At 37.5% G+C, this 18,581-nt stretch overlaps 1 protein-coding gene across 1 annotated transcript in view; it reads left to right on the top strand.

Moving 5' to 3' along the window:
• LOC149833906 (putative clathrin assembly protein At5g57200) overlaps positions 1–18,581 on the top strand; it is a 34,121-nt gene continuing 15,540 nt past the window's right edge. Inside the window, exons 1-10 of the mRNA XM_090009894.1 lie at positions 1–206; positions 411–480; positions 736–833; positions 7,772–7,910; positions 8,008–8,132; positions 8,277–8,369; positions 8,476–8,526; positions 9,149–9,214; positions 9,302–9,367; positions 9,525–9,605. Of these exons, the coding sequence (XP_089866020.1) occupies positions 117–206; positions 411–480; positions 736–833; positions 7,772–7,910; positions 8,008–8,132; positions 8,277–8,369; positions 8,476–8,526; positions 9,149–9,214; positions 9,302–9,367; positions 9,525–9,605 (879 nt within the window). The 5' untranslated portion in view covers positions 1–116. The remainder of the gene's footprint in view (positions 207–410; positions 481–735; positions 834–7,771; positions 7,911–8,007; positions 8,133–8,276; positions 8,370–8,475; positions 8,527–9,148; positions 9,215–9,301; positions 9,368–9,524; positions 9,606–18,581) is intronic.

Raw genomic sequence — 18,581 nt, forward strand, 5'->3', positions numbered from 1 at the left:
CTCTCTCTCTAATCCAGCATTGTTGCACCAGGAAGGATTTCTCTCTATCTCTACCCCATCATCCCACCAGAAAGGAAGATTTGGATCAGGGTTAGAGGATTTCCCCATAGGCGGAAATGGGCACTCTGCAGAGTTGGAGGAAGGCCTACGGAGCCCTCAAGGATTCCACCAAAGTCGGCCTCGCCAAGGTCAATAGCGAATTCAAGGTGGGTCTTTGGATCTATCGACCGGTCGATCTCTCTTCTCTAATGAGTTTACGATTACCATCTTGCTGGTTTGTTGTTTGGATTGGAAATTTGAACACGTTTCGTGGATCAATCATGGTCTCTCTGTTTTGTGTGGAAGATGGGATTCATTGGTTTGTTATGGTTTTTGTTGCATGATTCTTTGTTGTTCGGATTGAATTTAAGGATTTGGATGTTGCCATCGTCAAAGCAACGAATCACGTTGAATGCCCACCGAAAGAGCGCCACGTTCGGAGTGAGTAATTTTCTCAGTTGATCGATTTATTCATTTCATTTCATTTCTGCCGATTAGATTGTGTTCATATGCCTGAGAATTGTCCTTATATCATTTTGTGATAGTTCGTCAATTCGTTTAATTCATTAGTGTCTTTGATTATTGGGTAGGCAGTTTATTCTGGTCATCTTTTATTTCAATTTTGATATTGATTGTCCTTGTATCATTAATTGATATGTCTATGTATGATTTATCTTCTTTACCTTTTATCTCCAGAAATATTTGCTGCTACCTCTATAGTTCGGCCGCGTGCAGATGTAGCGTATTGTATCCATGCGCTTGCGAGGCGATTAGCCAAGACACATAATTGGACAGTACGCTCAATTTTCGATCTTTTTTTTTTTACTCTATTCATGTTCGTTGATTATGTTGAATCCATCCTTCTTATGCTATTCTTTCACCTCCTCTTGTTATGTAGACCACCCTTGTGGCCTCATACATTCAACAAATATGTATATGCATGTTAGTAAAGCATTCTATATATGTATCCTTTCAATGAACCGATCAGCATGATGACTTTGTGATCTATGTCATGCTTCCTTAAAAGCGCCAATACCTACAGATTTGAATTTCATGTGAATCAATGAAGTGTTTATTCAATCAATTTGTTCTATAGGCATGTCTTTTATATGAAATTTCAGTATAATATAAGTAAATAATGATTTCATCAATAATCATGAATATGACTCAACAAACAAATAGTCAAAGGTTCCATCAATTCTTTATCAGAAAAGCTTGGTCCTAAGAGCTTCCTTGGGTTACACCATTAGAGTTGATTTTTTTGGATATAGAACTCGATATCTCTGAAACCAGTCTTCTTATAAGTTCATTGACACAGAGAATTTCATATGGAGTAATAAGCAACATGTTAGGTCCCCCCCCCTCCTTGCTACTCCTTGCACACGTCATACTGTTAAGTTAAACTGTTCAATTATTAACTGCTGGGAACTCTTTAGTCGTGATTGTGTTTACTGCCTATAATTCACCGGCAGAACAAAAGAAGCGAGTTGCTTTATTAGTGGTCGAAAGGAGAATAATTGGGAGACAAGAGAATGAATATTTTGGATCCTAGGAACTATTTCCATAAAATCTAGCTACTGGGACTAAATATGGCACAATCCCTTTTCCAAAGACACCATGGTAATGGTTCATGCCACTTGGTACAGGTCTACTTGGTTACAAAATGCTAAGGGAGAAGGTGTATTTTGTGCCTCAGAGTGGGGATTGTGATGTCAGATCTTGTATGAGATATGCTTTGGAAGGATTATGGAATATTGACATTGGAATCATAGTGTGGAGTTTTGCCAGACATGTTATCCCTTAAGACGGTGCCACCAAATATGTTATTAACTAAGAAGCGGTCCACATCTCAATGCTAAAATATTTTCCAGCAACCACAATGATGCACTCACATAGTTTACTTGCCACAGTTTATGACATGGAAATCCAAGATCATTCAGGTGACACGAAAACATAATGGATTCAGTTTAATGACTAAGCATGGGATATAACAAATTACTTGTTTTTAATTTTAATTATATACCTTTGATATGCATTAGACTTTTAGTTCATAATTTACAGTCTATAACATATTTAGAGTATTTTGTAACATGTAGCATAATCATGCAATTTTTTCATGTGTGTGTGTGTGTTGGTGTATGTGAGATAGCTTTTTATTATTCTTTAGTTATTGTTACATATGACACATGCTATAATTCTTAGGGATGCCATCAATATGTTTGTGGATGAGATAAAAACTTCTGAGTCTTTTCTTTTTATGAAAAGTAACTCTTTAGAAAGATGGAAATAATCTTCATTTTTGTTTACCCAAGTAAAAGGTTCTTTTCTCTTATATCTGGAAATATATCCAAATTGGACTTTACGACAGATGAGCTATATATAATTTCACGTCTTGGGAAGGTACATATATGGACTTTGTGTTAGATTTGGATGGTGATCATCGTGTTTATCTTGCCAAGAGGATTGCATTATGCCAAACTACCCTGGAAGGAGAGCTAGCATTCACTATTTTCACAAACTTGACATTGTTGTTCCTCTTGACAAGTATATCTACAGAAAACTAGAATATAAAATACTAAGATGCTGTCAGGGTTTATAAGTTTGTGTTCTCCATGTCTGGGTTTATGAGTTCACTTAATCATGACGGACACATGAAATGCAAAAGAGATGAGCTGGCAAGGAAACATTTAGTTTCTCTAGCGTATCATGTTGGTATCTTGAGGACTATGTCACATGGGTGCAGGTGGGGGTGCGGGGGTGCGGCACTTTCAAAAAACTTGGGTGCAGGGGTGCGGCAAAAATATAAAAAAATTATATATATATATAGTCCAAAAGTTGGACATAAATGACCCTGGGTGCGTTGATTGCACCCAGGGTCAGGTTGACCGCATCGGGTGCGGGTGCGGCACCTAGTTGAAGAGTCCTTGTGACATAGCTTGAGGAATAAGATAACATATTATAACGACTCCAACTCATCCCCGTTGAAAAGTGATTTTTTTTTAAACAATTGCGCAAACCATACCCAGAGATCTGGGGCCTTACAGACATAACACAATCCAAACCATAAGGAATCTAACATTAACCATCAACCAAACTAAATATCTTTATTCATCAGTAATTCAAGTTTAAGAACAATGATCAAATAAATATCAATAATAATGGAGCCACACTGTCCCAAAGAAAATGTCAAACGCAGTCACGCAGTCACGCAGTCACGCAGTCACGCAGTCTCGTAGGCTCTCCATGGTAGTTGGTCTCACCACTGGGCTTCAGAGGCTATGAAAAACATAAAAGGCGTAGGGTCAAAATCAAATATCTTGGATACAAATTCCTTTAACAATTCAAATAGACAAGGAAAGCATAAATTAAATTCATATAACATTTTTAGAGAAACATAACTACAACAATCCCATAATTTATTTACCATTCAAGCATTTAAAATCATATATCATGCATTAACAATAATTAATAGGGAATACAAGTAACATTTACATGAACTGATGCAGAATAGTAAATATGCATGAAATCAATGCACATGTATGAATAACTTATTAAGTTATTATTAGAGTTTTCTTTTGTATGCATGTCCCTATTAAATGCATACAATTTTAGTTTCACTCTTCATTAAAACCTGTGGATACTAAAAAACGGGCAAAACAATTCTCGAAATTCAAAATAGGTTCTTAGTTATAGCTTAACACAATTTGTATTTTATTACTGGGTTCCACATTTGGCCCTCGATCAATATCAGGAATCAACACCATCCAACGGAACATTAGAAATCAACATCTAATGTCGGGACACTAGGAAAATCAACATTCACTTATGTCACTTTCTTGGTATACCAAAACAACAACTATGTCTACACACCACCCCCTGGAAAAGTAGTTGAATCTCCCTAAAACAGTGGTTGGGGGGCGAACCAGCATATCGGGTTCAAGGATATAATCGCACATGGAGTTTTAGTATCCTCATGGTTTCCCAAAACCACCATCCAGAATTCTCACACTGTGGAAGGGACATCCACGAAGAACAACATTAATTACACTATTTTATTTCTTTTATCTTTTTATCAAAAGAAAAATTCTTCACACAATACTCGTTTTGTAAATCAACATGCAAAACACAACACAGGACCTTGGCCTGTTACAATATTTAACAGTGTAATTAATTTAGAAAACCAATAAATTTTTTGGATTTTATAATACATTCAACAAAGCTTAGAGCAACACCTACTCGTCACCCACATGGCCTACAGTGGTTCACATTAAACCACTATTGTATCTTATGCAAAAACCACCATGAGCATGCAACTTATGTAATCAACATACTCACAAATGCACATTCATACACACATAATAAGAATGTACATCATGTACAACAATTTCATATGCATATGCATATGAACACACACTTGGAACATACATTTTGTTCTCATGTTCTATCTCATAACTATCCTTCAAGCATGCACATGATCATATTGATGCAACAGTAAGAAACTACAAAAAAAAATTAAGTATTCATAATATGCACATCTATGCCATTATTGTGTTAAATCTCATAATCATGAAAACAACCATTACTTTTGTCAAATCAGGCAACTCGGGCTATGACACATAGCTACCGAGCCCGCAGCTATGTTGCCCGCACACGGGACTCCATTGGCAATTGACTGGGCTTAGACAACACGGTCACAGCCCTAGCCGACGACCCTATGCAGTCTAATGTTAATTTCTGCATATGTATGATGACCCCTTTTTACAACACTAGAGCACATACTCTTAGTGAAATTTCAAGACTCATGAATAGCTACATAAGTATGCATGATAGTCACATAAGAATATTCCTAACAATTACATTGAAGCATGCATAATAATTATATGAAAACATACATAACAGTCCAGTCATAAAAATACATAATCTGGACATGGGCAAACACATAAATCTGAATATTCAATATGCATAAATCTGCACATTCAACATGTATAGATCTGAATATTTAACATATAAAATCTGAACATTTAACTTGCATTAATCTGAGCACTTTACATGTAAAAATTCTGAACATTTAACTTGTAAAATCTGAGCATTTAACATGTGAAATTCTGAACATGTAACATGTATCAATCTGAATATGTGACATGTATAAATTTGAGCATTCGACAGGTATAAATCTGAATATTTAACATATATATATATATATATATATATATATATATATATATATTTGTCTTACCAAATCATATCATGTGTTATATATACACATTTTTTTTAAACTGCTCAGCCGACTGCAGTCGGCTAGGCTTAACTCCTTTAGAAACTGCCCAACCGAACTACAGTCGGCTGGGCTTAACCCCTTTAGAGACTGCCCAGCCGACTGCAGTCAATTGGGCTTACCCATGCACACAGTTAATCATCAACAGGTCTGGGGCATGAACCCATGATATTTGATCGATAACATTAACACCTACTAAACCACGAATACTCAAACTGATATGTGAGCAAAATTTTAATGACAACAGTAACCTGTTACGAAATTTTCTGACTTAATAACAACCAGTCCAAGATATGTCCATTCTGCTGAAACATCAGATATAAACATACATATACTTTTGGGCCTAACGACACCCATAAGGATTTCCCATTCATCCCAGCGAAAATCGAATTAAACAACAGCACACTTATCAGCAGTTTGCATAGCTAGAAAAGAGGTATTATCTGCCACATAAAGTCTGGACTGCACATATTCAATGCAGAAAAGATTTATTCTAATCATAGCATGGGAAAGAATGTTTTGATGACAGCTATTAACACATAACACAATCAGCACAAATTTTATGTTTTTTTTTAAATACAGGCTGATATAGATGAATCGGCCTGACAGGCCTAGTTTGGATCAGACCCGTCGGGTTAAGATTAACCCTGGCCGAGCCCCCCCCCCCCCCCCCCCCCCCCCCACACACACACACACACATATATATATATATATATATATATATATATATATATATATATATATATATATATATATATATATATATACATACATGTGTTTTGACACATATATATATATAAATATATGTATATAGTATATACATATTAGCATAGTCATATGTAAGGCATGTTCTTGTTATGAAATCAAGGTTTAAAATCAGATATCCATATTATCAGCCATACATATATCGATTTCCACAGATTGAACATGCACAACCAAAATCAGTTTCATGGTTTCCTTAAAAAATCTCACATAAATCTGATTTAGGCTATTCCCTTCCATTCGAACCAAGAGAGTGGAACCCGTACTTTTTTTCGAAGCTCGAAAACAACTAAAAAATCTTGGATGACCGGAGAGGAAGAAGGCTTTTCCTCTTCTTCTTCTCTTTTCTTCCTCTCCCACGTTCTCTCTTTTTCTCTCTTTCTTTCTTTCTTTCTTCTTTTTCTCTTTTTTTTTATTTTTTATACTAAAGAGGGCCTCTAGAGGGTAACACCCCCCTCTAGAGTTTCTCATATGAGGACTGGAGATAGAATTTCCATATGGAATTCTATCTCCAACCTACTGTCCTAATTTTTCTCAACTCTCTTTTTTTTTTTTACTTTTCTAATTCCTACCTTTTTTAAAGATTTACCTTTTTGGTTTACTCAACCAGATGGGGCACTTCTAGAGAACCCTAATTACTTTTTAACTACCTTATCTAAAAATTTTGGAATTTAATAAATTTTAATATTAATTAATAAATATCCAAAAAAATTTAGAGGGTGCCTTATCCCTCTGAGAGTCTTTTTAACTTCAAATTATCTTAAATTAAACCTTTGTACTAAATTTAAAGCTTTAATTTCGTTGAACCTAGATTTTGGATATAGATCTGGATCCAAGATCCAAATCCACATCCAAAATCTATATGGATCCTGAGGTGGATCGGATCCTAATTAATATGGGTCTTGGACTGAGTCCAGATCCATATTAACTTGGATCATATGGATTAGATCCAGTCCGATCTAATCCAGACCCAGTCGCATCGAGGCAGACCTTTTTTAAAAAAATATGATTTTCTAGCCAACCGTAGCCCGAATTCAAAAAAATAAAATATCATTGAACTCAAAATTTTGAAGCGCATCTAACGATATATAAGTCGAATTTTGCCTAAATTTAACCTGAATTTTGCTTGATTTTAAAGGTCTAAATAAAAGTTTGTATCACATATTAATTGGCTCGTTTAGGTCTTGTCGATGAGACCTGAACTAAGCCCAAACTCAAATATCATAATCTAGCATCAGGCATTTTACCGATGTTTCTACAACACTTAGCCAAATTTTCAGAAATTTCAAAGTTTAACACAGTATAAAAACTCACGATATTACACATATATTCAAAATTTCAAACTTTATATTTGTTTTTTCAGCATCTTGTTCATATACAAGTTATATTCAGGTTATAAGGTTTCTATGCTGAAGCCATGTTGAAATGGATACCTAAGGTGCCTTCTTTTGATAAGAATACGTAAGATACTTGATGTCATGAAATTTGAAATTTGTCACATGATGCGAATAAGTACTTTTGACATTTGTCTTGAAACATGAACCATCTGGGTGTAGACATTTGTTTACAATAATGATGTCATTTTGGGGTTACATATTAGATATGACCAGTTTGTTTGTCAACATTGCTATCTTAGGATACTGATAATGTAAAATGCACATCTTTCTTTTGGTCCCCGAATTTGTGGTGGAACAGGTTGCTTTGAAAACATTAATAGTTATCCACAGAACACTTAGAGAAGGTGATCCTACCTTCAGAGAGGAACTGCTTAATTATTCACAGCGGGGGCACATACTGCAGCTCTCCAATTTTAAAGATGACTCTAGCCCTCTTGGTAAGTATTTCCTTGTGGAGGATACACTTCAGGCCTCATGTGTGATTATATTAGTGTCTATTCTCTTGCAAGTCATAGCGATTAAGTTCTTTTTCAGCTTGGGACTGCTCTGCATGGGTTCGTACTTATGCCCTCTTCCTAGAGGAGAGGTTGGAGTGTTTTAGAGTCCTGAAGTATGACATTGAAGCTGAAAGGTTTACAAAATCTGGAGGATCTACAAAGGTAAACACATCGGCTTGAAGAATGGCTACTTGTCATTTGAACCCGAGATCCCTCAGCTAGAATAATGCAGCTCTAGCATATCAACTATTAACCTTAGTTGGGTACATACAAGGATTAATTGATCGCCTATTTGTTCAATGACAGAATCATTGCAGAACTAGGGATTTGAGCAGTGGAGCACTTTTGGAGCAACTGCCTGCTTTGCAACAACTTCTATACCGTCTTGTAGGTTGCCAGGTAGTTTGATTGCATTATGATATTTTTACGAACCTTGCGTATGCAAGTATTCTTCTCTGTTCACTTTATTTTTCAAGTGTCCTAATACTTAAGTTTTTCTTTCTAGCCTGAGGGAGCAGCTTTTGGCAATTACCTTATACAGTATGCTTTGGCCCTGGTATGTTCTGTTCAACAGACCTATTTGTTATAATCCCATGAAGTCAAAGATCCATGTCAAAATCAACTTCATAAAAGATACTTCTATTTAACAATAAATGTAGACAATACTGAAGCATTATGTTATTGCATTTCCTAAAACTCAATGAAATAAAATTGATGCTTATCTATTAGTTTCTCCAGATTATTTTTACCACCTTTTTGAGCTGATATGATAGGCATTCTGTATACCATGGTTTTCAAAATTGTCAGAGCTTCTTTGTTATCTGGTTAGTAACTAGTTGTGGATGGCTATGTTTTTCACTCTATAACTTTAGGATATTTACTTGGGGCCTTAAGCAGGATCCACATAGACCAGGCTTCCTGGTATTTGGTGTGATCATCTTGCTTCAGACTGAACTATTTTCTCTATTTTCTGATCTTATCTTTAACATATTTATCACTGTAGTGGTTGTGATCATTCTCATAGAGAACTTTTTATTTTTGCCAATTTTCGTAAGACCATGCATCAGCTTTGAACTGTATTTGAAAACACAAAAGAGCTTGTGTTTTACTGTTTCTATTATAGCACTATGTTGAATACATTTTTCATGCAGTCCTGTGTTGTTTCCTGTGGCTTGCAGGTACTGAAAGAGAGCTTCAAAATCTATTGTGCCATCAATGATGGCATTATTAATTTGGTTGATGCGGTATGGTGATCAGTCAATTCCATTGCTACTTTATTTATGTGCCTGACCTTGTTCTGGGAAAATGTTAATCTTGTCCCCTGATTGCAGTTCTTTGAGATGTCTAGACATGAAGCTGTGAAAGCTCTTGATATCTATAAAAGAGCTGGACAACAGGTCTGTGATCCATATATGCTCATCTCTGCTGTTCATGAATGCATAGAACTGTTCACTAAGATGACCGTTTAAACATGGTTTTTTAGACTTTACACTCAAATATACATATTTCTAGATTTGTTCAGAGATAGATTAGTAATGGCAATATTTTTTGCAGGCTGAAAATCTGTCCGACTTCTATGAGTTTTGCAAAGGTTTGGAGCTTGCAAGGAACTTCCAATTTCCAGTTTTGAGACAGGTCTTGTGCTAGAAGATTTTCTTACTTTGCTCTCTGTGACTTCTTTTTGCGCATCCATAGGCACCAAAAGTTTGAAAGCCAGAAACTGGTTAATGCCTATCAAATGTGTGTATGCCTCAACTGTCCACTGAAAGAGAGTGTTTCACACAAGTATGATAAAAAAACAATTTAAGCAGTTAATGATGAAATCCAGTAAACCTAGTTCTCCTTGTTGAAATGTAGGAAATCTAGTTCTTATTTACTATTGGCTAAACTGTACTCTGTTGTGCTTTTATGGAGGTGCTGTTTGTGCGTGTGTGGTATGAATTGATCTTGTTGATGTGGTATTCTGGTAGGACTGATTAAACCAACCAGTTCAAAATTCATTTACAACATTTATGAAACTAAAGGTTTATATTGTGCCTTACTATAACCAATTGGGTATTGACATTACTTTCCTGCTCATCTCAGTCATAGATTATGGGATAGCAAATTGGCCATGTTGGATGTATCCAAAGGCTTGACTTTTTTTGGGTGATAGGACCTGCTCAAGCAAATGCATGTGCATAATATCTAGTCATGTTGGCATACCACAGCAGATTGCTTTCATATTCATTTGTTTACAGCCAGACGGCACAAGCAGTTGAATTTTGAACAGACATAAATGATACTGTTATCAATTTTCTTTAAAACTGGAAAAGCAGTGAGTTGGAATTCTTACTTATGGATGCTTGTTCTTGTTAATATGTACATATAAGTATATATAGTTATATAGCTATATATACTTATATATTTGTGTATGTATATATATATATATATATGTATATAATACTGTTTATATATTATTGTAATAGGTTATACCCATAGGGGTATTTTGGTTATTTTAGTCACTGCAATAGGCTGTGCTCATTAGGGGCACATTTGTCCTTTTAATTTATTTTATATTTTTGTAATCTCCCTTCTTAATAGGGTCTATTTGGTCATTAGCCAAATAGAGCTGTTGGGAGCTCCCAATGGCTCTATTGAGCCCTTGTATTATATATAAAGGGGATCTCCCCTTTCTCTCAAGTTATGTTTTTTCAAGCATTCTTTCTCAATAATATTCTTCATTTTTGTACTTGTGATTCAGCCCATAAGTGGCTTATTTGTATGTGCTCTTGTATTGACCCATAAGTAGTCATTGTGTTCTTGTGTTCTTGTATTCTTGTGTTCTTGTAAGCCCATAAGAGGCATCTACTTGTGTTTTTTATATTTCATTACATGGTATCAGGACTTTGGTGCTTTCTTGTTGATATTTGTATTGGAAGATTGAGTGGTGGACCGTAAAGATCGAAGGAGCGTCGGTTCGTTGCTTCGAGAAGCGCACCATCATCCTTCTTCTATAATTTCTCATTTTCTTATCTTCTCCATCTTGTATTCTCTCTTTCTCTACTTATTTTTCTTTGCTTTCATGGCCGACAAGGAAGTTGTAACCGTTATTCTCATCAAATTTGATGGGACCAACTACAACATGCGGGCCACCGCGGTAAAGAGAATATTAGTGGAAAAAGAGCTATGGCACTTGGTTGATGGTTCTACTCCAGAACCTCAATCCACTCTTACAAAAGTTGTTGTGGGAGAAGATGGTGAGTCTAAGGAGGAAATCCTTAAAGGACAAGAGAGAGAGAGAGATAAGAGTCTCTTAGATTACAAAACAGCCTATAAAGCATGAGAAGTAGGCCAGGCTAAAGTTTTTTCTCTTTTCATGGGAAGCATGTGTGAGGAATGATGTTAGAACATTTTAGAGTTTGAGAGAGCAGATGAGGCTTGGATTTTTGTCAAGTAAACCTACACCCAAAAAGATGGTGCCCATAAATGGAAAATTCATAGCAAGATCCACAATTGTAAGCAAAATGACAAAAGTGTGTGGGAATACTATGGACTATGTTATCGGGACACGATAAAACAAACCAAGTACCCATATCAACACGGCCCGACATGCGGCATAGGTACTTGGGCCTGTGGGTTGGGTTGGGTCCACTAAGACCCAACTCGAAACCATGTTTTGTCTTTTTATTTGTTTTTCCTATCAAAACCCTCCCCTTCCTACCCTGGGCATTAAGAGGAGAAGAAGAAGAAGAGAGAGAGAGAGAGAGAGAGAGAGAGAGTACCTCCTCCTTGCAACAAACCTAGAGAGGGCTAGAGAGGGGAAAGGGCGAGAGAGAGGGAAAGAGGGAAGGGCCCTCTTTTATAACATGACTTAAATATGGATATGTGGATCTTAATCAAGGTTGCCAAACTAGGAAGCGAAAGCGGGAAACGATACGGGTAGCGGAAGCGAGAAGCGAGGCATTTTAAAATTTATAGGAAGCGGGAAGCGAAGTATCTGTAACGACCCCAACTCCTACCTTTGAAAAATGCGGAATATTTTTTTTTTCTAAGAGTCGCGGAAAACTTCCCAGAGACCTGGGGTCCCTACAGTTCCAATTTCAGTTGGATAACCACACACCACAAAGCAACTTACATTTATCAATCATAACCAATCCACTGAATTCTTTTATTAATGAATCAATAAGAGTAATATGTTCCATGTCAAAAGTGAAATATCAAATTGCAGGAAATCAGAAGAACTAAAAGAAAATAACAGTAGAGCCACTCTGTCCGTAAGTGAAGCCGTCTGAAACAAATGTGACCCTCGTATCCCTCAGAAGCGAGTCGCATTCACTGATCACCTGTGCCTGGGAAAAAACAATAAAATAAGAGGGTCAAAAATCCGAAGAATTCTGCGTACAGGTTTCCCTAATGAATCAAATAAGAAAAAGAGCATAAATAAGATCCATGTAATATTTTGAGGAATACGATTATACTCAATTCCTAAGTCAATTAACCATTCATGCATAATTAAACATTTAACAGGAGGGAACACGAAATATGTAACATTGATCACAACTTAATCAATAAGTTAATTAAATGCAAAAGAGCTCAACATCATACAATGATCAACATAAACAACCAAGTGAACAGGTAAACATGCATGAACTAATGCATAGCAAGAATATGCATGATTTATGTGCAATGCATGAACCATTTATTATCTTCCATTTAAGTTTTCCTCTTTCCATATGCATGTCCTATTAAATGCACACATCCTTAAGTTCCTCTTTTTAATTACAGTGGCCCGTGGATGCACCAAACAGGTACAAACCCCGAGGTCAAGTAGGGTTCCCGGGGTAACTTCACACAAAATTTGTATTTTATTACCGGGTTCCAAACTTAGCCCTCGACCGATATCAGGAAACAACACCATCCATCGGAACCTTGGAAAACAGCATCCAAAGTCGGGGAGACCATGGAAAACAGCATCCACTGGCGCCACTTTCTTGGTATACCAAAACAAACTCACAGCTGTGACTAACACACCACTCCAGGGTAAAGTGGCGGATTCTCCCTAAAACCGTGGCTAGGAGAAGAACCTCAATATCAGGTTCAGGGGCAACAAAACGCACACGGAGTTTTTGTATCCTCACAGTTTCCCCTAAACCGCAACATCCAAGATTCCCACACTAAAGCAAGGACATCAAGGAGAAAGTGAATTACACTGTTTTTTATTTTCTTTTATCTGGTTATTAATTCATTTCTTTTACATTTGCGAATTTACATGCAGAATTAATAACATAAGCTTGCACATCAGCATGCTAAGCTTTTCACGGGACCACAGCCCATGACAAGATAGAACAGTGTGGTAAAACAATAATATCACATTTGATTTGTTGCAATGCATCAAAATAACTAAAACAGAGAACCACTGGTTCTCGAGGCTCACCCGGCCCCTGATGATCCAATTTGATCATCACTGCATTCATAAGCAAAAACCTCAATCACATGCCACTATGCATTCTTTTCACATGCTTTTCAATGCACATTCATCTATGACAAAATCAATAATATTTAAATGCATAAGCACGAGTTCCCACACCAACATGCAATGCATACTTTCATTCATTGCACAATTCCTGTCAAATGCATCATTCCAATTATAACATGTGAACGATCATGCAAAACTCATAAATTTCAGTGTGCGTATATGAACAATCGTGAAATCGACACTTTCACTGAAGCATGATCATCTAAGCATATGCACGTGAATAACTCATGCTTTCACAGGGGTACAATTGACTCCATTATTAATAGAGAGAATTCCAGAATTCAACATGCTCGAAGCAAACTTTTATTCGACTCAATCGAGCCCAACAATTGTACCTGGAAAGCAACTAGTTACAAGTTAAGGAAATCTGAATTGATCCTGTAAGCATATAAAAAAAACAAAACCTGGATATTTCAACTGGTACGGACCCTGCTTGGGGGGTCCAACACGGCTGTCAGGTAACTGCTTGGCCTGACAGTCACTGCACAGACTCTACCAGAGCCCACGCAGGAGACTGCCAAGGCCTGGCAGTCAGCCCTTTCTTCAAAGAGGGCCCGAAAACCCGTTCAGGCATATACGAAGATACCTAGAGGAGGGAGATTAGGAAGGCACCAATGGGACTGCCTCCCTTTTTTTTTGTAAACTTACATTAAAAGTGCAACTTAACATGTAGAAGGTTGCCTCAATTGGTAAATTGGGTTCTGAATGCAAAAAGTATATGTCTAATCCACATGATGTAAATGAGACACAATGTGATTGTTTTCAAGGAATCGGATTTCAAGAACTCAGATAGGATCTTGCCAACAACGGCAAATAGGAAAAATACATTTTTATTAGCACTGCCAGACTAACTTACGACAGCTAATTTAAGCAATACTTTATGCTCATGTAACTCAGAAACCTAGTTTGCTTGAATTCTTCTTTTGTTACTGGGTCCCATGTCTTTATCAACCTCTACAATCATGCCCCATATCAACCAGACATCCCTGGACTGCCCTGGGATCAGATATGTTATACAACAAAAGGTATGGAAACAGATCTCTTTTCGTATGAGAATAAAATGATAATACCATGAGCCTCCTAAACAAAAACATAATTATGTAAGTTTGACTGTTCTATCAATGTCTTGATTGAACTCTAAGTTGTTGGATTGCATCTGAACTATGTTATCAACCCTAAGCAAGAAACAAATACCCTTTCATCAAATAGTCTGAATACAAAAAGAGTAGGCAGCTAATACATGCACACAAGTAACCAATCGGGTTAGACACAAGTAGGGGTGGCAAAACCTGACACGACCCGCCAACCCGACCCGCCAACCCGCCTCTTAGGCGGGTTCGGGTTTGGAAAAAATGAACCCGTTTAATAAACGGGTCGACCCGCCTAACCCGTTTATTAAACGGGTCGGGTTCGTGTTAGGGGTATGTCAACCCGCCAACCCGGCTGACCCGTTTAATAAACGGGTTAGTCGGGCGGGTCAACCCGTTTACCCGAACTCGTCAACCCGCAACCCGTTTATAACTTTATATATATGATTCTAACCCTAAAGTTAGCATTTTCACTTTTCCAGTTCTCGCTCCTTCTTACCTAGCCGCAGCCGATAGCGAGCTGCGAGACGCCGAGAGGTCCGAGACCCCTTTCTCACTCGACATCATCCACCGCTCTCCCTCCTTCTGTTTTGGGTGTCTCTCTCTCTATTTCTTGCAGCATCCACCACTCTCCCTCCTTCCGTTGTGGGTTGCTGAGTTGCGTTTACAGGTCCACAAGCAAGTGGAATACCAACAACAGGCTGCTACGAGTGCCTCTGCATCTTTTACTGTGGAGGATGCACATCCATGGGGTTTCTCTCAAATTGGGTTGAGGCTTTTGTAGGGTTTTAGTTTTTCCTCCTAAAATTCCATTTTTCCTTTTGTTGGTGTTGTTTTGGCTGGAATTTGAGGGTTTCTTTTATGGTTTTTTAGTGTATGCTCTCAAGCTAATCTGCGCTTGCTGCCCTATCCAGTTTGGTTACTCAATGTATCAGATTAAGTTGTTTTTTACCTACAGCCTGTTTGGGCTTAGTGGTAGACCTATCGTTGGTGGCATGTTTTTGGTTTAAATATTTTGTTGTTGCCTTCCATCTTTATAAAAGGGAAAAACCATTTGAAGCACACGGCTATATATCCCACCCCTTTTCACATTCATCAGTGTGAGTAAGAATTACTATTTATGTTGTTTCAGGCTGATCCTTTGTTGTGGCTGTTACCATTTATTGGTACATCAAACATAAGGTCTTTAGTATTATACTTATATGGAGAATGCATCTTTATACTAGCTAGGATATTCCATATTTGAAACAGATCAATAGTATTGGCTGTTTTGACATTGCTTGATTCTACCTTGCAGTACTGCGGTATGGTTGGAATTTTAGCACCACTTTGTGAAGAAACATTATACAAGGGTTTTCTGATGGTGTCTTTGACAAAGTGGTGATGGTGAGCATTTGAATTGTTCAAAAAGATGCAGCTTGAAGAGCTGAACCCTGATGCATTCACTCTGTCAGCTCTTTTCATTCTGTTTCATCAATTGGCAGTTTTAGACTTTTAGTTTAACTCATCAATCTGAAAGTCAGTCGGGTTACTCGGATCGGTTATCGTGTCTATGTTATTGGGTCGACCTGTTTAATAAACGGGTCCCCGTGTCGTGTAAACGGGTCGTGTTGACCCGACCCGTTTAATAAATGGGTCGGGTTCGTGTTTGCCACAGTCGACCCGTTTAATAAACGGGTCGGGTTCGTGTTGAGGTATGCTGACCCGCCAACCCGACCCGATTGCCACCCCTAGACACAAGTATAATCACCAACATTTAGCAAAATAAAATCTTAGGCTTCCATTGAACTATATGGTCTGAACAGAATTTCAAAAAAATGTATTGAAATATGCTGAATAATAAAAAAATCTGAATACCCTTAAGCTGGAAACAGGTTTAAACCGCAAACTTGGACCTCATAGAGCAAGAAAAACTAATGTATCCATATCCTACCCTAAAATCCGAAACTCCCAACTAAGACAAATCATACCCAAACTCATATTAAATCACCGATCAACTTAAAATCAATTTTTTTTTCACCCAGGAACCCGATTCTTAATGGTTTCAAAAATGCCATCCTGAAACCCTAAACCCATTCGATTTGAAACTTCCGTTGCTTGCTGAAAATAAATTATTCTCAAGGAGCATGTGAAATATTAGCATGTGAAAAACTCGCACTTTAACTCCCTGTGATTCGTCCCACCGAAAGCCAAAAACCACAGAATATCAAAATGAGATTTCCCAAAAAAATTTACATAAGATCCAGTTTATACCCCCTTTCTCACCCGATTTCAAAAGAGAGAGCCCGTACCTTTTTTTTTGAAGAATTTTCCGGCGAACTCTCCGACGATCGAAGGTTGCAGTCGCGTCCCTTGCGGCTGCTGTGACAGGGGTACCCACCGTAGCCACGGTGGCTGTTGATGGCTGCTGTTTTCCGGCGACCTCCACCTCCCCAAAGCACTCCCTCTCAGACCGAAAGAGAGAGGGACGAGGGAAGAGAGAAAGAGAGAGACGGGGAAAGAGAGAAACGAGGGAAGGGAGAAAGAGAAAGATGAGGGAAGAGGGTGAGACCCCCCTCTTCCACCTCCCATTTATCGTCGAACCCTCCCCTTCTTGCCGAGATGGGTGGGGTTTCGGTTACGCCTGTGTAACCCCCCCTCTTTCCTGATTTGCTAGGGTTTTATCGGGCAACCCTTATCGGGTTGCCCCCATGCCTTTAAAAAAAAAAAACTTACAGGGGCGCGGCTCGGGTCCGGACCCGAGGCCCGTAACCCGACCCCCAACTATATGGATCCAACTGTGGATCCTCGGATAATTAAATAAATAAAAATTTAAATTTTATTTATATATTCTTCTTATTATTATATTATTAGTTTTATTATGAATATGGATATAAAGACCATTTTATGGATCTTAGATCCATATGTTGGATCCATTTGGATCCAAACACGGATCCAACATTAAATACTAGGTTTTTCTTTTCTTTTCTTTTTTTTTATACTATTAATTATTTATTTAACTATTATAAGTATAGTTTTAATACCCCATGGTGGGTTATTTATGCATTCTTTTCTGGATCCGGTAACGGATCCGAGGCCCAAATTTAGAAAAGTACTCGTTATTTTCAAATAAATTTAAATAAATAAATTACAAAAATTGAGGTTATTACAGTATCAATTTAAAAGCAAGATATGAATAAAAAATGAAGCAATATGGTAACTGAATAGGAATCGAACAAGAAACAAATAAAAACTAAAATAAAATTGATCAATCTTATATTTCATGATTTTTCAGTAAAAGAGTTAAATTTTTGTTAAAATCTAGCAATGATGGCTACCAATTTAAAGAAAGTACATGGAAAGTGAGTGAAAGCATGAGAGAAAATACATGAAAAACATGAAAAAATGTTAGAAAAGCATATAGGAAGCATAGACCATGTGTATGGGAAGCATAGAAGAAGCATGGGAGAATCGAGATTCCCATGAAGTTTCTGAAGCAAGGAGTATCGTGCTTCCGAAGCGAGTTTCCGGGAAGCGAGCTTGCCATCTACCCAAGAAGCTTCTGGTAACTCTGATCTTAATATAGATCCATATAATCCTGACGCAAACTCTCTCTCTCTCTCTTTATATATTAGCCAAGTCCCCACACTTATATTTTTTGAAATTGCCATGTCGTACCCTCCATACCCGCACCCGTACTCACAGGTGACATAGACTATGGATCACTAAAGAGACTTTGGGACCAAATGGCTAAATTTGAGCCTATTTGGGACACATCAAATGATGTTCATATAAGGAAAAACCAAATCTTAGAAGAGCAATTCTTTCAATTTATGCAAGGACTTAGACCCAAATTTGAACTTTACTCATCGTAACAAAGATGAGTCACCACCTCTACATGAAGTCTTGGCCAAAGTATGTTTGGAAGAGATGAGATTGAAAACCATGTCCGAGCCCAAGGAAGCCAAGGATAATGTGTTGGCCATCTCAAAACTCGGAGCCAACACTTACACATATAAGGCTCCT

Source organism: Nuphar pumila, chromosome 6 (genome assembly GCF_984573655.1).
Source record: "Nuphar pumila chromosome 6, dmNupPumi1.hap1.1, whole genome shotgun sequence".
Taxonomy (NCBI): Eukaryota; Viridiplantae; Streptophyta; class Magnoliopsida; order Nymphaeales; family Nymphaeaceae; genus Nuphar; species Nuphar pumila.